The sequence below is a fragment of the Molothrus ater genome, chromosome 1 (genome assembly GCF_012460135.2).
Source record: "Molothrus ater isolate BHLD 08-10-18 breed brown headed cowbird chromosome 1, BPBGC_Mater_1.1, whole genome shotgun sequence".
NCBI lineage: Eukaryota > Metazoa > Chordata > Aves > Passeriformes > Icteridae > Molothrus > Molothrus ater.
In genome coordinates, this window is record NC_050478.2 from 113,983,429 (window position 1) to 114,004,020 (window position 20,592).

The window sequence follows — 20,592 nt, forward strand, 5'->3', positions numbered from 1 at the left end:
CTCTGGTTGTATCAGTGGTCTGCCAAAAATCATATACTATGCAGCTGGCAGGGTGAGGGAGGTGATTCTGTCCCTCTATTCTGCTCTTGTGGGACCCCAACTGGAGTGCTGCATCCAGCTCTAGGGCCTCCAGCACAAGAAGGAAATGGATCTGCTGGAGCACAGCAGGAGAAGAAGGACCAGAAGGATGTGTTCATGGTCTTTGCATGGGAATTCACCTGGAAACATATTCACATCTTAGATCTCCTTCTGGAACAACAACAACAAAAAATCCACTTTAGCATAATGTGATAAATCAATATAATTTTAAAAGTTTTAGCTTCACTTTTGAGCCAACTCCTATAATACATACTATAACTCATATATATATATATATATAATAGAGAGGCAAGATTTGCTTATCAGTGTTTCAGTTTGCCTCATAGCCAAATGACTGATTAGCTGCTTCAGAAAGTGAAAGGGGCTCTTTAATAGTTTCCTGGTCCTGACCAAGAATCATGGTAATGGTTATTGCAAACAATAATCTGTGAGGGCTGTGATGCTTCTCTTTCAACAGGGATTAAGCCAGAACTTAATTATGGACATAAGATCGCAAGGCACCAGTGTTTTATTTACAAAATTTCCTTTTAACACTTCTGCACCACAAATAGCAGCCAGTGCCTGTGTCTCAGGAGAGCACCACCTCTACTACCATACTACCATACCATACCATACTCTACTCAGTTTGCAATAAAGATTGAGAGTTCTAATATAATTTTATACTTATTTTCAAGGTAACCTTAGCATCCCTTGCCCACTGCAGAGGTCTCTGTTTTGCAGCTGGGTGGCATTTATTAGGGCAACTTAGCCCATGTCCTGGCTACATTTTTTGGCTAGTGTCAGAGTACTTTTTTTATCTGTTGTAATTTCACTGTGATTATTAAGAGTATATCTTTGAGGTATACATGGTTTTATTGCATTAATGCTATAATTGTATCTTCAGCTGGCACATCTTCCTTTAACATACTGTTTTAATATAGCAAAACCTACTATAATGGTCATAAGTATGACTCTATTCAGACTTTTTACTACTAACATACATGTCATACCCTCAGCCTGTGAGACTTAGTTATGCCAGGCTTGCCTCAGGGATGTTTGTTTCCTTTTTTTCCTTTTTGTTTTGATGTGAAATAGTACAAAATTACTATAATAGTAAAGGAAACAGCTCTTTTTTGTTCTTTTTTACTTGGTGATTTTTTTCCCAATTACCATGACCTTTCAAACACAACATTGATAAAAAAAAAGTTAAAAAAAAAGGTTGAAAGTGGTTAACCCTGCTTTTGTGCTTCAATTCCTGCCATCAGAATTGCCCAAAATACTTCTGCAACTCAAAACACAGTGGCTCTTATTTCAAGGCTGCAGTATTCAATGAGACATAGTCATGTTTTATTGTTTAAATTTGCTGCAGTGTAGCATCAGCACTTACAGAAACAGTTAACCCTGGCACCAGAGCACAAAAAAACAGGAGTCAATGAGAAAAGCAGCTGACTGATAAGTGGTAGGAATAGATAATGGGGCTCTGCTGATGGTAACTGTATGGACTTGTATGATTTGGTGTAGCAATGACTGAACTTAGTTCTGCTTGTTAAAGGATTTGTCTAGCAAGAGAGATTTACATTATGACACTAGAAAATGGATTCCTTGAAGAGGTCTAGAAACAGACTGGATTCTCTGAGCCCTTTACTCACTTTAAATAATGCAGCACTGAAGTCAATAAAATTACACTTGCAGACTACTCCACATGTTTTTACTCTTTGTCTCTGGGATTCATTGTATATTAAGGCTTCGTTTTCTAACAAAGCTCATTACTCTTGGCTATGTTAGCTGCACATTTAGCTTGCATGCCCAGTATAAGAAGGATGGCTAAAGACAACAGTGTAATTTGTTATTAAAATCTGGATTTTTTTAACTTTTTTTTTTACAGATTAATCTCAGAAATCTTGGGCAGCTATATAAAATCCGCATTGGCCATGACAACTCTGGAAATGATCCCAGCTGGTACCTGGAGGGAGTCAGACTTGAAAGAGTGGTCCCTGTGTCTGCTGAAGAGATTTGTCTCCCCATAGAGAGCTGGCTTTCTGAAGACAAGGGTGAAGGTGATACGTGGAGAGAAGTGGCAATAAGAAACCCTGCAGAGGAGCTTTTGCCATGTACGTGCTCAGTATTTTAGCTCATGTGTTCACTGACCATATCCTGTGAGTATATGTCAGTTTTTCATGTTTTCTCCAGGACAACAAAAGCCCTGCTGCCCAAAAGCCAGTGTAACCATGAAGCAATCCCTTCCCTAGCTCCAAGAGAGGGAAGTGATCCTTTACCCCCACTCCCTTCCTTCCCAAAATCAGAATAATAGCTGATGGCCAGGGCATCTTACCCTATAAAATGTTTGATTTCTCAGAGTGTTCATACATCACTGGTAAATTCTGCTCTTTAGAGAAAGACTTCAGGTAGGAAAGCAAGGTATGTAATGTCATGTGATATCCAGCTCCTTTTAGCAAGTTTGAGATCATCCTTTCTTGTCCTGTATATGTCACGATCCGTCCTAGTGAACAGATGACGTGATGGTTCGTGGGAGTGATCTCAGGGTACAAAAAACCAACACGGTACAAAGGGGTTTGCAGTGATAATCAAAACAAATGCACATTTATTGAATGACCACAGCAAAATGCGATAGAGAGATTAAAGGAGAGAAAAATATAGAGAAAGAGACAGAAAAGAGAGAGAGAAAGAGGGGATATAGCTACCAAACGTAGAGATGAAGTCCTTTGGTCCAGTCCAGTCGAGGATCCACCTGTTACGTTGGGAGATCTCAAAATCTGTAGCTAACTCAGAGGTTTTTATTATGATAATTCTATTGAAAATTGGGGGGGGGGGGGGGAACAGATACAATGAGGAATAGGTGTAACAGGTAGTCCATGTCCTCAGCAGTAAGTGAGAGCCATTGTTTCTTGGTCCAGTGGTCACAACCTGACAGCAAACATCTCGCTTTGGTCAGCTTGCCTCCCCCACACACCTACCCCGGGTTGGTGGTTTCAGTCCCAGTCTTGGAAGGAGGAGAAGGGCCTTTTCACACAGGGGTTTCATGTCTCAGTCCTTGATGGAGAGGCTTCTTACATCTCAGTCTGTCTGTCACAATGGTTAAGGACGGGCGAGAGGGGTCTTCTCTTGGAGGAGGGACCACGCCAAAGCTCAAACCAGCCAGGCCAGGAGGTGGGGAGGATTCCAGGGCCATTGTGCAAAAAAGGGCAGGGTGCCCCTTTGAGTTCAGTGTGGTGTATAGCAAACAGCACCTGTGGAAACAGTGAGCTAGGAATCAGGCACATGATTTTGACCCCACTGATGAAACAAACAGGGGTTTTAATTTTTAAATTTTTTTATGTTTTAAGTTTTTAATTTTTCTGTGGTCTCTCTCCATGACAATCGTGAGGCAAAATGAAGGATATTTTGGACAGACTCTCACAGCAGAAAACATACTTTACAAGAAATCAATTATCTGAATCATCACACATGTGTTTCTCAAATCAGACTTGAGCCACAGCCATAGAAATTGTTAGCTGCTGGGTGACACTTTGGAACTTCAAAGTTTATGACAGCTTTGATGCCCTTTGATGCCAATTTAAGTGAAGTGGGAAACAGCCCATCATATAAAGTTATTATTAAAAGTCCTGGGCCTTTACAGAAGAATATGGATTCAGTATAATCACTACATGTGTTTTTTTTTAATAGATTCTCTTTACATTAATAGAATGACAACAATGCAGCTGATGGCCAATAATTTCTGACAGTGATAGGTCTTACATAGATAGGTGATACCATTTAGTAATTTGATTCAAGTTGATGCAGTGAATATTGCAATGTGTCTGGGATTCAACATAAAAGAAATCATCATGCATTTAATGACAATCAATTTCATAAGAAAATATCACAGAAGTGAAAACCCCTAAGTAAAAAGAATATAATTCTCTGAAAAAATATTAAGAATATGATATGTGAATGTTTTATTGCAGAGGACAAAGATGTTGAAAAACGTGTATGAGCCAGCTCACATTTCTGCTTTGTTCTTTTTTGCTTTTTTTTTTCTTCAGAGTAGTTATTAACTTCAAAAAGTGGGACTGATCAGGATGAACCAAGTTTTATGATCATTGACATGTACCACAGTACCATATGCCACTCACATGTCATTTACTGGTGTAATAGAAAAACAGTGCAGAAGCCAATTAATTTGTACAAACAATCAATTCAGCATTAATAATTCAAATCTGCATTACGCAGTTTGAAAAACATATTCATAGAAAGGTACTAATATTCTGGTCAGTTCACTCTCTATATATATTTATATATGAAAAATCAAATCATTTCTATCAAATGCTAGAAATATCTTTAAAACAGCACATTTGTATAGTCTTTAATCATTGTATTACTGCATATTTCCTTGTATTTGCAGGAACATTATTAAAATATATGTTTCAAGTGTGTAAGAAAAGGTATATTTCCAAAAGAACTTGGAAATTTCTCGAAAATTTAAGTTTTACTAATTAGTTATTGATTTTAGGAACATTTAAATTGAACATCAATACAAACTCAGCAAGGATTCCAAAGGATTTCCTATTTATTTTCTCAAGAACAAGAAAATGAAACACTATCCATTTTCATTTCCCATTTAAAAGCTAATTGCTTGCAAGCACTGAGCAAACCACATCAAGTCACTTTCTCCAGCAGAAGAAACTACATGCTGGTAATTACTTAATGAGGATTTGATATGATTTAGGAGTTTGTATTCTGTACTTTCAATTTAATCTGTGATCTTCTAGTGATAACAGATTTGCTTAAGAATAAAAGTCATGTGCTAGAAACTTTAAACAAAGCAAACAAATGTAAACTAAGCACAGAAGGCATTGGTCTTGTAATTGCTGTTCTTAAACACTTTCCTCATTGCTCAGCTTCTCTCTCAGAAGAAATGGTAATTTTTCCTTCTTTTTCTCCCTTTCCCCAGCTGAAGCTTTCCATGCAACCAATATGGACCCAAAGCCTTGGAACAATTTTTTGACTCCTTGGCTTTCTTTTTTTGCTATCATCTTTTCTTAAAATCTGAATATATTTCCTGAATCTGTTAGCTTTTCTTTACCTTCCTCTCTGAACTTGCTTCTTTTCCATTCAGATTTCTCACCTTGGCAGCCTTTCTTAGTTTTTCTCACTGTTCCTCAGCCACTTTAAAAAACTGACATTAAGCTGGTTTCCTACTCCAAGTATTGATTTCAGTTCTTTGTCAATCTCTCCATCACACCAGTCTCAACTTACTTTCTCAACTCAGATTTCTTGTCCCTCCAATGCAGGTCTGGCTTTGTCTTCTCTTTTCTTATTTTTTCCACATTGCCAAAGTTTCTGGGTCCATGGCTTCTTTTTCTCTTCCTTTTACATCTTCTCTTTTGCTTTTCCAGCCCTGGGATCTAGAAAACACCTGATCGGTCTTTGAAGTTGTCCCTGAATTTAGCATGCTGTTGTACTGTGTGATTCCTGGAGTTTTCCTCCAACCTGCTTTGTGTTTTGGGGTTTTTAGGTTTTCTTCTGTGATTTTTCTATGCAAGGTAGGTCCAACAGCTGGGCTCACACACTCTATCTAATCCTCAGTTGCTCCTGGATCCCAGTCTCTCCAGTTGCTGGAAAATGGACATATGAGCCCCTGAGGCTGCAGCCCTGCTCCAGTCTCTGGTACAGGCCATTTCCCTCATGCCCAGACCAGCAGGTTTCATCCCTACAGATACCTACACCTCAGGGTGTCTCTGGCAGCTGAGCAGGACTCACGTGGTCCCTCCAACACTCAGCTGCTCATGTGGTCTTGTGTCACGGACATATTTTATGAAAAACCTTTTTCCTAGGATTTTTTCTCCTGAGATGCTGAGAAGCCTCAGAAATTAAATGTAAACAATAATTATCTGCGGCTGTGGAATGCACCAGGTGCATCTTTGATTGGTCTCATGTAGTTGTTTTTAATTAATGGCCAATCACAGTCCAGCTGTCTCAGACTCTCTGGTCAGTCACAAGATTTTATTATCATTCCATTTCCTTTCTATTCCTTTCAAGTGTTCTGATGAAATCCTTTCTTCTATTCTTTTAGTATAGTTTTAATATATAATTTTCTTTCAATATTATATATATCATAAAATAATAAATCAGCCTTCTGAAACATGGAGTCAAGATTCTCATCTCTTCCCTGTGAACACCACCACAGTCTTGCGAACACCACCACAGCAGTCTTGCACTCAGAGACATGGGCTCTGACCCCTGATCCCACTCCACTCACTGACAGTTTTATTCCCTTCAGTCTCTCCAGTTGCTGCCATCCAGGATTCCAAGTCCGGGTACTGGTACTTGGACTCCCTACCCAGACGTGCACACACACAGAGAACAGATGTGATCTATTTTCTAACACTACTTCCTCCCCAGGTCACCTACATCCATCTATTTCCCTGCCTTTAATTCCTCTTCTAAATGTCTTATAAGTCTTCTGCAATCACAAAATCTTCTTCTCTTCTGCCCTATATTGCATCTGACACCCTTGGGGCATCAAACCTCTTAAGTGTGAGAGATACTCCCAGTTGTATCATCATGGTGGGTTTTTTTCTCCCAGACTGAGATGCCTGGGACAGCCCTGCTGCAGGGGTCGGCAGAGTGTTTCTTTCCCCTAAGTCTCTATGGGTTCCCACCTGCCCTTGTGCACCTGTGGTTGTGGAGATGGGCTGTGATGGGCCTGAGCAAGATGTTACCTGGACTGTCCCCTGCCTGTATTTGTCTGTACATGTGCAGACCTTTATCACAGATCCTCACACGGGTTGTCTTTAGATATGACTGAACTTTTGTTCCAAAGGGGAACTTGATGCAAGAGGTATTGAATTTTCTTACTGCTATGGTTATGTGAACATAAATGTCAAATGAGGATATAAATGGGTAAATGTGTCCTGTTCTTGTTCACATATTCAAAGGTATAACTGTAATGAAATGAGATAAAAGACAAATACTGAGACTGAGGCAGGAAAAATTCCAGCTCCAAAGATTTAGTATTCTTTTCCACTTGGAGAAGTGTGCAGGCAAATACAGAAAGGTCAGAAGGTGGCCACTGACTGAAATAGTGCAAAAGATGACCAAAGCAAATAGTAATAACACAAGTGTTATCTCTACAAAATATTTATCCCTGTTTTATCACTCAGGAGGCACCAACTACATAAGTAAATAGTCAGGTTTCTTTATTGTAAAATTCATTAGCAAGTGTTTTTCAAAGCTGATAATTTTCTTGCATGTCATGAAGAATATATATATATATATATTTAGACTATTGCTCCAAATATTACTAGTGGAGATTAGACAGCAGTTAGTGGAGATTAGAGTGAGAACTATAATTCTAACTGAAATGTCCTAAACTGATATTGTTTTTGTATTTGTGCCCTTTAAAATAATATATGCACCACTTCTGAGGAATAGAGTCCCTCTTAACCAGTATCAGCCATTAAGAATTTGCTCTCTTTTAGCTTCAATGCTGCACTAACTTGTATCTTTACCCTTCTGTCATGGCAAAATGCCAAACACCCTTTATGAAAGCCAGGTGGTGACAAAACCAGAGATTCAACCTTGCTGCTTGACAGATTGAGCTAAAATGACCATTTCATTCAAGTGGGCATGTCATATGGAAAAAAGGGAAACCCTGGAGCAATACTGTGCAATACTGTTCTGGGACCTTGGTATGCCAGCATAAAGAGAGGACTGAATAGAAACAGTTGGACAATTTTAATGTTGTGTGTCATTTAACATCTCTCCAGGTTTTGTGCTCTTTGGCCAGTTTGTCTGTTTACACTGGCAGCCTGGTGGGAGTGAATTTGCTCAGTGAAGCAGTCAGTGCTAAAATCCCACTTAATTAAGTGTCCTATGTGCTCTTTATGGGAGTCTAGAGGGAAGTTACTTCAGGCTTGTTCTAGTCTGTTCCCCCAAACTGACTGCCAGTTTGTGTCAAGATTGTTGTCAATGTGTTCCTGGAATGTATTATCTGGTGTAGTTTCATCCAAAAAGGACCTAGTTCTTTGCTCTAAAACCAGTCCATGCTGCACACCAGAAAGAAGGAAGTAGAGCCAGCCAGGGGATTCAGCAGCATGATAAGAAAACCAGTGTCATTAGGCACAGACAGCTGTGGATCTTCAATTCATTTGCTCTGAGCCAGAGCAAATGAATTGAAGATATAATTCTCAAATAATTACTGTACTTTTAGTGGAATTATTTTCAAAAAAGCTGACAATAGGACAGCAGTTTGTACCAAGAGACCAGTGTTTCTGCTATGAAAACTTTCATTTTCAGATTCTCAACCATAAATTCTTCTTTAATTCTATTAGGTTTCTTTTCTTCTCCCAAAATGTATCAACATATTAACTTAGTCTTTAGTGCGAAGCAACTGGAGGTATTTGTTTACTGTTTATATTTTCCAAAGGCAAGTGCCATAAGTCATTGAGTTCTGTACATTACTTCTTCCAAAGGAATTGGTAATTATATACTGTGCCCACAAACTGGGATCAAACAGTCTCTTGTAATTGGTGAAGACTCAGGTATATATCAATTTTCTGTATTGGAAACCCTGATTCAGGTGCCCAGAATGGGACATCTGGAAAAAAGGGCTCTCCAACTCGTTCTACTGCCTTTAGTATGCCCTTAGGTTACCTCTTCTTCACAACCAGGAAAACTTCCTTTCTCCTTCTCTTTTGTCCAAGGTAGTTCACTCCTTATGTTATCAACAGATGCCAGAAGCTGGAGGTGGGATTTAAAAAACCCCTGAAGCCTCATGATATTATCTCAAGAGATAGCATTTTTATAGGCTGAGCAACAAGAAATTTGGTACTAGTACACTTGACTGCTCATATGACTCTACAGTACTTTTTAGATATTTGCTTCTGTCATTTTTTAGCACAGTTATTATGCTGCTTTAAAGTCTGCCTTTCAGAAACTCCTCACCTCTGTCTGAAAACACTTTCCTTCCCTTTTTCATCTGTTTCATCCATGCATCCATGTTGCAGATTTTTCTGTTTGGTTTCTAGAGCTTATCTAAGCTTACCCTGTGAGCAATTTGAAGATTTCAATCACTTATTTTCTGAAAGGTCATTTTCTTTTTTATTGAGTTCTAGCTGAGATTTTTTTTCCCCCTGCTATTCTGCATTAATTAATCCTCTTATATCCTTTATCAAAGTTACTGTGTTTTCCAAGACATTTCTTCTATTACTTTGATGTGCTCCACGGATGGACAGATGCCTAGATGTGAGTCTCACAGGTCCCTCTCAATGCTGAAATTCTGTTTCCTGACTTCTGTTGAGTGGCTGGTTTTATGAAATATTTTTAAACTTTTTTTGCCTTTTTTTTTTTTTTGCCTATAGGTTTACCTCTCTCTGAGTGTTTTGTCACCCCAGCTTACAGCTGGTGAAGTTTCACTGAATCAGCATATAGTAAAATGAAATTTCTACTACGGAATAAGGGATCAGGCCGCACATTTCTATTTTTCGGAGTTTTGGGATGGCTTTTTTCTTCCTGCAGTGAAGGAGGTCTCCATTGCAGATGGGCCTGCAGTGGGGGCCTTAGAATAGGTTGGTTACTCAAAAGAAATGAAAGCCCAGTCTCAGAGGCTGAACACATTATCTAGGATTATTTCACTTTACTCTCTACACAACAAAGTGTGTTTTGTGAACAATATACAGAAAACTGCAAATGGAAAAAAAATCATATATGGTGAGTCTTTTTGTCTCAGCAGTATATTCAATGGGTAGGTTTGTTCTCCAGATTTGGTTGTATTGTCCCATCAAACAAGTGGTGTACCTGGTTTTATCTGTTACAGAGTGGCACCATCCCTCTTTTTCTCTCTTTAAGCAATCTTTAGCTCAGGAGCCATTAGCACTAGCACCTTTTGTAGCTGCTCTGTAATCTAAAGGAACTGCTTGATAAAAATTCAACAATTTGAATCCTCCCAGGCTGGTCTGTGCCTAGGTTTCCATTTGCACAGAAAAGGCTTAATGTCCACTATCTATTTAGTGAATGTTTAGTTGAATATGCAGGTGTTTCACCATAGTGGCCATGTTCACCATGTTCTAATTAGGCATGTGTGCATTGGAAATTATTTTCCTTGCTTCATTTTTGTGTGATTCCCATGAAATGCATTGTAACATATACTCAAGTTAAGGGGTATAAACATTCCTTTTATTATCCTAATACAATAGCCTGTATTGTAGTAGCCTATATTTGTAGAAAAATTTAGAGCACAAACTCTTACTTTTTGTTAAGAAGGTTCCTGTATAAATAATGCAGATTTTGTATCTTAAATAAATGTCAGACTTAACATTTTACAGATGGTGAGGGATGTATAGACACAAGAAACTATGGAAAGTATTTCCCAGTTTTTTACATTTCAAGATGTGCATGCTGTCTACTTCAGACTGATTTATTTAGGCTGGTAGCAAAGGAAAGCTCTATTTAATGATTAGATCGTTATCGTCTCTCTGGTTACCACAGAGATGCACAGTGCTACAAAATGCAGTATAATTTATTTATCTGTTAATATCTTTGTGTTTTGTTATAATTACCTCTTGTTCTCTTCTCCTTCCATGAAAAGACTTGTTGGTATTTCATTTTCATAAACATTTATTGTTAAATGGTTTCTTTAGAAAACTCCATTGAATATGCTTTAAAATTCTGCTTATAGTTACTTAATTTTTTTATTTTTGATCATGGAAATTACTTGTAGTTGTAAGTAATACTAGTCTTTCTATGTAAACAGTCATAACATAAACACTCTGTACCCTTTCCTCCCACAGATACTTTGCATTTTCAAAATTAAGAAAGTAAGAGGGTAAGAATGTGAAGGAGATTTCAAGTCAATATGTCCCTTTTTTTACTCCCTGCAGTGTCTTGCTTCATGGGTAGTGCAGCCCTGTTATTAAAATTTCTGGTCACAGATTATTATAATTTTAAGGGTTTTTTTAAATGTAACCTCTGTCCTTTCTCACTCCTAAATATTTTCCCCCTTCATTATCAGTGTGGCTCTTTGCTTTCCTGCACATTTTCTGTCATAGTTTGCTGCCACCCCTTATTCTCTGCCCTTTGGCCAGTTATGATTATATTAGCAGTTATGATATAAAATTTAATTTGGATATATAGCTCAATTATGCTAATTATCAGGTCAATTTATCTTTTCTACTTGCTATTAATATCTAGAATTTTTTTATCATGATTTTTTAATGTTAAAAACCTTGAAACTAGTTTTTACAAGGCTCTTCAAATTTTTGAAGATATGTGTGTATTATTGAGATAATTTATATTTCACAAGCAGTGTTGGTACATTAATGCATGGATGTGAGAGCTGAAATGTGTGCTTGGAATAACAGAAAATAATAAAATTGGTCAAGAAACACCACTTCTATTTAGAGTCCCAGTTGTAATAGTGATAAATAGTTGGAGACTCAGTGTTTTTGGATAATTTTACAGATTAAAAGAAATACACTATTTTGATTGAGCATAGAATCTATCCATAACATTTCTCCTATCTTTTAATACTTGTGGTGCTACTTTTCTCCCTCCAGTATATGTAGTATTATTTTACTACTTGTTTAGTTTCTCATCTGGGAATCAGAGTAGCTGTTTTTCAGTGATGTGGACAACATGATGTTTGAGTTTTATAAGCTGACTTGGGACACAGTGAATAAAAAATGTATGGAAATGTAAGATTCTAGTAGCTATCTGGTGGTTTAAGGGGAACAGTATTTTAACTAGTTTTTGTACAGTACTGTCCAGTTTCAATACTCGACCTTGTAACTGTAGATTATATATATGTGTGTATATATATATACACATATAAAATCTATACAAATATATTCTCTTTTATATATCATGTTATATTCTGTTTTGTTATATTCTGTTTTCATCTTCGTTCCTTCTTAAAAGGAACTAATTGTGTTTTTTAGGACTTCTATTACCTTTCTTCACTCCCAAGAGCTGTTAAAATTACACATAAATGAAACAGTAATCTTCCATGTGATCTACCACATAGCAGCAGAAATGGCCAGCTGTGATTAGAATAAAAACACTGCATGGAAAAATTGCCATTAAAATGTAAACAGGATTTTTTTTTAAGTCAGAGAGGGAAAAACTGAAATGAAACATAATAATATATGATGACTGCAAAGAATTTTTTAAAAATAAATTTACGCATCTGGATAGTTATAAAAATAATATTAGTGGGGCATAGAACATCTTAATACAGTAATTCTAAATTATATTGCAGAATTCTTTGAAGATGTATATAATTTTTGTAAGACTTTGGTCTAGACTGTAAGGAAAGGCATTAGAAGGTTTTAAATATATTTTAACTGAGAGCTGTTTTTGGAAGTCCTATCATTCACTAGTGACACATGTAGAAACCTTCAAAAGCAAGGTTCATTTTTTATAGGTGTGGGAGCTATTAATCTCTTGCCCAGCTTTGTACATGGGGTGAAAATCTATAACCCTTTGGATTTGTGATTGTTATTCCTCTTTTGAGAGGAAACAAAGGTTAACAACCCAGATAATTGTTTTGCATAAATCTAGAGGTTGAAAATGCTTTGGTACCAGTGAAAAGTAGCTTTTATTTCAGATGATGACTCGATATAGTTTGGTGGTCTCCAGATAAATTGCAAAGAAAGACTTTGTGAACTAGCAATGCGTAGCAGTGCTCAGAATAATGTGGTTTTCTTAAGCTTGGTGTTTTCATATTTTTTGTGAAGAGAATGAAAATATTTGAACCTAGAAGTGACAAATTCATGGATAGCTGTTGCTACTTGCAAACTCGAAAATCAGAGTTTTCTGGCAAAATTTTGATGAGGACACTTTAAAATCTTGTGCAAGCTGCAACGATAATCTCAAGTTTTTTCTCTTTTTAGTGTTGGTGTATGAGATCCATGTATACACAGGGGCTAAACTTGGTGCTGAAACAGATTCCAATGTTTATATCAACATCATTGGGACAAGAGGAGATGCTGGCAAAAGGAAACTCCATAGATCTAAGAATAATAATGTTAAGTTTCGACAAGGACAGGTAAAGTAAAAACAATGGTGCTTCTGATAAATAAGAATAAATTATGGCTAGAAAATTGTTTCATCAAGAAATGTAAAAATTCTTTTATTTACAAGGTTTATTCAAGCATTGACCATTTTCCTTATTCAAAATTCCTTACCTAATTGCATTATATGGTTAATTTTTATCTGCTTGATCAACCAACTGAGAGCTTTAGATATTAGAATCTGGGTATTTCAGTTATTTGTATTGCACATATAAATAAAAAGGTAAGAATATTATATTTGTTGTCCTGAACAGATCACTTTAGATTTTAGAATCAGGTTCTAAATCTGTATTCCTAAGTATATTTTCCAAACTTGGTGAGGCACATAGGGCTAGAAAATATAATGTAGACACAACATTGAACTTTGAATTACAACAAGTAATTGAAAATGATCATTGTGTCATGCCGAAGGTATCAGTGCTATCTTTGGGGAGTAATTTTCAGGTGTTATTTACCTTAGAAAATTTTGAGAGATCCTCTCTGTTTGGCCAAGATGAATATAAAACAACTATATTCATTTTGAAAACAATCAATCAAACAAACAAAAGATTAAAAAAAGGCTTTTCTATAATGTTAGAGTCAAAGCAATAGCTATGTTTAAGAACTTTATAATTTTCCTTGTGTGGTTTTACAGATGGATATTTTCTGCATAAAGGCTGTTTCACTGGGTGTCTTGGAGAAAGTTCTGATTAGCCATGATGGAGCTGGTCCAGGTAGGATTTAATTTCCTAGAGACCAGTCTGTTTTCAAGTTCTTTTTAAACCAAATGCACTTGTTTATGCTGCATCCTTCATAGAAAATGTGACAGAAGGTCTTGCAGTGATAAAAAGTCTTCCTGCAGGTTGGTCACTGTGATGGGATGATGAAAAACTGTGGTAATGGACAGAAAAATGGTCATGAGTTTAATGTCATATAGTGTTATTCTACTCTCTGTTTTCACAGTTATTTATAAGAAAGAACTATTTATTTGCATGTAGAAAACTCTCAAAAGTGTGGCTCACACTGGTAAGACAATCTTCCACTAGACAAACAGTGAAAACTATCCAGGAAGGAATTAAAGATATTCAGCAGCTGACAACTGAATACATGACAAAATTTGAGCAGCTATAAGACAATGTCCTCACTGCTTTGGGCAATTGTAGAAGATTTGAATATACATTTAGTCTGTGAAAGTCAATGGGGAGCTGTTCCAGTGAGTGACATTGCATTCAGTTTGTAGGTTTTAGAGGAAAGAAGAAAGAATTTGGTAATGAGATGAATTTTGGGTACAGGCCCTCGAAGAAGTGTGCATTTCCCTGGAATGCAAAGAAAGCATTTAAAAGCACCAAAGATGTAAATAATGCAAATATGCTTGCAGATTAATATCTAGAAAGAAGCTAAGTGAAGAGAGGGATTTTAGGCAGTTCAGGGCTTCACTGATAACAGATTAGAAAAGCTCTTCTACCCTACTCTGTTCTGAAGTTGCCCCAGGAAACGCCCATCTTGCTGTCTGTACTGCCAAAGGCTCTGAGCAGGCTTGTGACTATTACAGAAATAGCCATGAAAGTGCAGCCTTGGAATGGTGTGTAATCTTGTTTCCTGTAGTTCCATAGAGTTTGCTGCCTTCAGCAACATGGATGATTGTACACCTGAAAGCTTCACATTATAGAAACCCAAGATATAACACAAAAGGCACTGTGATGGAGCCCACCTTCCCTCCATTCCCCACAGCACCCTGCCATGCTCTCTTCCCTGATACCTCCTTTAACAGGCAGCACAGATTAGCAGGATCAGCATTACAAATCTGTAACCCAGTTCAGCTATCTCAAGATGTTTTTTGACATTGGAGTTCAAATGTGTGGGTTTGAAGGACAGTCTAAACAGGACAATGGATTGAATTCTATCTGTAACAAAATGTATGCCTTGGTAATTCAGGAGGCTGTTCATTGTACTCAGCACAGACAGATCTCACAGACATCTTTTGAACTGTATCCAAGATTAGCCCCACATAAATCTAGCTTGAGGTGGCTGAGGGGTTGAGAGCTGGAAAAAGATGGTGGCTCAGAGAGATTCAACTTTTGGGGATTGAGAAGGAGAAGGAAGATTCCTTCAGAGGTGGGGTACCCCTTTTTCTCATCACTTGCCTGAGTGACAGGGCAAGAGGGTCTTTATTCTTGATTTGGAGTCTGTCTTGAAAAGATCCTAGAACATATGTTTTCTTTGGGTCTGCCAGGCTCTAGGGCACAGAGGTACTCCCACAGCTACTACTGTGAATGAGAAAAGTGAAGACTTTTGTCCTAGGGAGCAGAGTTTGCTCCATGCACTACCTGGGGATGCCCTTTCTATGTGACAGAAACTGCTGCCTTCCAGACTCAGGTGCAGCCAGGAGGCAAAGCATAAGGATGAATAGGATGGTTGTTTCTGACCAAAACATCCTGCATGATGTTTTGCTGCAATGTGCTGCTGGGTAATGGTATGAATCAGGTGAAACCTCATAAGCAATGTGACAAGTTGTTGTTGGAACCCAGGACAACCCTCTGGCTGTCCTGAGCAGACAGGATCCCTGCCAGGGAGCTCAGAGACCCTGGCATGGAGCCCAAAGTGCCTGTGGTTTTGATTATGACCCATGGAGCAAGTTACCAACCTTAGATGAAGATCTGCAAGTTACAACAGTTAAGTAGAATGATAGTGAATTTATCATGGAGTGAAAAAGTAGATTTTGGGGTTTTTTTAGAATGGGGGTTCAGGGGCAAGATGGAGGGATCTGGGTGTGTCTAGCCTTTCTCCTTCTTCTTCTTGGCCTCCATCTTCTGCTGTGATGTTGGCACTTTTAGATTGGTTTAGAGTAGACGCTTACTGTCTAACATAGGTGATAGGTATTGGAAAGTAATTGTAAATATTTTACATGTAATTTTTAGTATTAAGACATAACACCACTCCGGGGGCAGGCAGAGTGCCTGAACTGTCTTGCTGAATGGACCTCAGCTGGACAGGAGAAAATATTTTATAGATAGGGAACAATAAACAACCTTGAGACCAAGAACTGAAGAGTTCTGACTCCTTCCTTGAGTGCTGGGCTGGGAAAAGAGAATTTCCAACTTTTCTCAGGGTCACTCTGACCAGCAAAAGGCCCCAAGACAAGTTGTGAGTGGTGCAGGTACAATGAGAACAGGATATTTGAGAAGGGCTTTACAGGACAACCAGACCAGTCACTAGGATGGTCATTGGAAGTTATCTAAAAGATCAGCATGGACGTGCCAGTGGTTACTGCAGTTAGAGAAAAGATTAATTCAGTAGCCCAGCAGAAGTGAGAGTGCACAGCCCCACTCCTGCTGGTCTCATAGCAGCGAGGCTGAGTGTGTGCTCCCCACTGACATGCACACAAACACATTTCTAAAACACTAATGTGTGCACACAGCTGGCCATGCAGACCAACACAGGCAGGAACTCAGCACGTACACAAACAGTACAATCGGCCTTTCCCTGTTACCCTCTCCAGCTGAGCAGAACAACAGTCCATCAATGTCAAATCCAAAAAAATATGCACAGGATGGATGTATACAGCCTCCAGTAGCTGGCCTTAGGCAGTCAGTCTTTGTGGTTGCTGACTCTGGATCCTTGGATCCTCAGTTTTGCCAGTTACTGGCACCAAGACATAAAAACCCCCTCCAAGACGGCAGCCCCACTCCATTTGCACATGAGAACATGTGGTAGTGTTCACAGGGGTTCTTGGATGAGGCAAGAGACAAGAATGTCGATTCCATGTTCAGAAGGCTTGATTTATTATTTTATGATATATATATTACATTAAAACTATACTAAAAAGAATAGAAGGAAAGGGTTCCTCAGAAGTCTAGCTAAGAATAGAAAAGAAAAGAATGATAACAAAGGCAGCTCTCTCGGACTCTGTCTGAGATAGCTCGGCCTTGATTGGCCATTAATTATAAACATCTAAGATGGGCCAATCTCAGATGGACCTGTTGCATTCCACAGCAGCGAATAACCATAGTTTACATCTTGTTGCTGAAACTTGTCAGCAGGAAAAATCCTAATGAAAGGATTTTAATGAAAAGATGTCTGCGACAAGAACATAAGTTTTAAAGATTTGTTAATTAATACTTTTATATAGGCAATAAGAAGTTCACTCACAGAGGACAAAAATTTCCAGCTTTCACACAAATCTTGATTATGCGCATAAACAGATTTGTATACCAACATTCTTGTGCTTGATTACTGGGAATAATCAAAAGATGTAGGCTGGGATGTGAATGGTGTTGACAGTTCAGAGATGTATGCATGTATTTGTCTCCAAGACAAGAATCCCACCCCTCTTAAAATTAAAACAGGCAAAGGCAGAAAAGAATTGCATCTCTTAGGAGACACAAAAAATAATAAAGCTTTCATTCTGTTAATATATCTTATTTATTTAGATGAGATCTGTCTAAATATGATCTGTGTTTCTGCTAGAAAAAGATAATCTGGGCTTTTTTTCTTAAAATTTATTTAAAAAATAGTATGATTTCACATTATAAACTTTTGTCATTTCGACACAGGCAGTGGATGGTTCCTGGATAAGATTGTCATCAAACATAAAGAAGGAGAGGAAGCTCATGAGGTTGTATTTCCTTGTAATAGGTATGTCATTCATGGACAAAAAGAATTTGTTACCTGCCAGCAACTTAATGAAAAAATTTTAGAGCAGGTATGTGCACACAAACTATATGTTTGAGCAATGCCCTGGAGTTTTTCAACATACAAGTGATGCAAAATTTTGCAGCTGAAGACAAGGAAAATGTTCCTATATTGGCATGGAAGGGAGTAATAGCCTAATGCAGAGAAGTGCCAAACCAAATGTTGCATAAGAGGAAAGGTGCATTGATTTTTTTTTTTAAATATAGATTATATAGAAACCATGTGAAATTAAATAAGCTTTCAGTTCTCAATCTTTTGAGAAGTATTGTTTGTGAAGATCTGAAATGGCATAGTTGTCATCCTGGAAACGTGCTGGGATGACTTGCACATGACTGCAGTGCTGCCATGGATGACTGTAAACCCTTCAGCAGGGAGAGGCAAGGAAGGACAGGAGGTGAGGCGGCCCTGTATGTTAGGGCGTATTTTGATTTTCTAGAGCTTGGTGATGGTGCTGATAGAGTTGGGCATTTATGGGTAAGAATCAGGGGGAAGGCCAGCAAGGCCAGTGTTGTGGCAGAAGGGTCTGGGTCTGTTACAGACCAGCCAGCCAGGAGGAGGAGGCAGACAAAATTTAATACGAGCAGCTGCAAGAAGTCTCACAATTGCCAACTGTTGTTCTTGTGAGGGACTACAAATACAATGCAGCAGAGGAGAAGGAGTTTAGGAGGTTCCTGGAGCCCATAGAAGAGAACCCCCTGACACAGTTGGTGAGGTAGCCAAGTAGAGAAAATACCCACTGGATGAAGGAAAGATTGAACCACTTCATGCCTTCTTCCCCTCAGTCTTCAACAGTAGTACCAGTTCTCCTCGTAGCCAGCCCCCTGAGTTAGAAGGAAGGAGTGGGAAGCAGAATGAGCCCCACAATCCAAGCAGAAAGAGTCAGTGGCCTGCTGCAGCACTCAGACATTGACAAGTCTACTGGGCTGGAAGGGATCCACGCAAGGGTGTGAGGGAGAGGCATTGGGTCACAGCAGTCCCATGCAGTGCTACAGACCTGGGGATGAGTGGCTGGGAAGCTGTCTGGTGGAAAAGGATCTGGAAGAGCTGGTCAACAGCCAGCTGAACACTAGCCAGTGTGTGCCCAGGTGGCCAAGATGGACAGTGGCAGCCTGGCTTGGATCAGCAGTAGTGTACACCAAGGCCGTGATTGCCCCCTGCACTCAGCACTGGTGAGGCTGCAGCTTGAATCCTGTGTCCAGTTTTTGTCAAAAATGCCTTTCTACTTTTAGAAACTGCTAGTGATCTTTTGTTTCTTAGGATGGAATGAGGAGATAGGTCTCAAAAGTTAATCAAGCTATTTATTGCAAAAAAGTTGAAATACAGTGGAGTTTAGACTTCACGCATAAAAGATTTATTCATAGAACTTGGTTCCATACAAGAAATTAAATGTGTTATGGATCTTCGGTTTAAACAAATACAACATCAACAATAGAATAGAAGCTGAGAGTGTGCACATATTTATTTATTTTTAAATAAGTGAGGTTGTTGAAGATTTGGAAATATTATGTGAACAAGGGGGTTCAACTGAGAGGAGTATGAATGCATGTTTGCAGCGAAATGATATTGCAGAAAAGCTCCTTAAATTCATCAGCATAAAAGAAAAATAAAGTAAGAACTGAAGTTCAGTTTGTTGCTGCAGATCTGCAAAAGTTTTAGAAACTTCCAGACCTGAAGGTTTTATATATAATTCTAAGTACAATAACTATAACTAACCACTGCAGGTTTTATAACTCTCTCACATGTACAGCTGAGTCTCTGAACAAATAAATAATTAGTATTTCACACAATGTACTCCACTACTCACTTCATACAGCTACCATGAAAATTCTTCTTTGCCTGGAGCAAATTGAACCAAATTCTTCTTATATGAATAAGGCCAACTGTGCTGAAGGTATAAAAGAAAATTTGATCCTGGAAGTAGTTTCAAGGTGTAACATGATAAAAGGTGTATAAAAAATACTATTGGAGACAAAGGTAATGGTCAGATGATATATACTATACTAATAGTTTTTATTAATCTTATTATTTTTGTTTTTGCAATGAAAGATGGTTAGATGAATATCAAGATGATGGGAAAACAGAGAGGGAGCTAACTGCCAATAGTAAGTATTTTGTTAAAGAAAATTTGCTAAAGCACTACAGTATATGCTTAATGCCTAATTATTACTAAAGAACCCTTCCAGATTAGACCATAACTCAAAAAAAGTGATAATAAAGCTAGCTCACAATTACTTTTCCTGCTCATATTTTAAAGCATGGCAGTTCAAAGAAGACATTTCTTAAAGGTAAGAGTTGTTTTCCAACCATTGTTTTCTGTACTATAGTTTTTGCTGTTTGAATTTAAATCAGCATTGCAAGAAATATGTGAGCAAATGACCTCATTTGTATGTGTGTTTTCTTGTATATCATCTGTGAGAGAACATGACAAATTGGCTGGCAGTACTCTACAGGAAGGACTAGACCTTTATAAGCAATTGAGAAAACACAGAAACCATTTCTGGTTTTCTTCCTACTTCTACTATTCTGTTCTGAAATCAACCAGGAATTCCTTTGAGAAGAGATTCAAGTGTTCTTTTGTTTACCCCAATGTCACTGTCATTTAATACTTGGGGACAGGTCCCCTAGCAAACATCAGCAAGTTGAAAAATGTGTTGTGAAGTGTTAGTGGAAACATTTTCAGGTCAAAATTCCAAAGTAGCCAGAAATAATGCAAGCTTAAACTCCAAATGCTCTAGTGAAGCTAAATGTAGTATGTGCATTCATTTGCCTAAAT

General features: G+C 38.1%; 1 protein-coding gene across 1 annotated transcript in view; it reads left to right on the plus strand.

Moving 5' to 3' along the window:
- Positions 1-20,592, plus strand: part of LOC118701877 (lipoxygenase homology domain-containing protein 1) — a 131,887-nt gene that overhangs the window by 30,570 nt on the left and 80,725 nt on the right. Inside the window, exons 11-16 of the mRNA XM_036406828.2 lie at positions 1,964-2,189; positions 12,969-13,123; positions 13,783-13,861; positions 17,681-17,762; positions 19,866-19,925; positions 20,082-20,104. Of these exons, the coding sequence (XP_036262721.1) occupies positions 1,964-2,189; positions 12,969-13,123; positions 13,783-13,861; positions 17,681-17,762; positions 19,866-19,925; positions 20,082-20,104 (625 nt within the window). The remainder of the gene's footprint in view (positions 1-1,963; positions 2,190-12,968; positions 13,124-13,782; positions 13,862-17,680; positions 17,763-19,865; positions 19,926-20,081; positions 20,105-20,592) is intronic.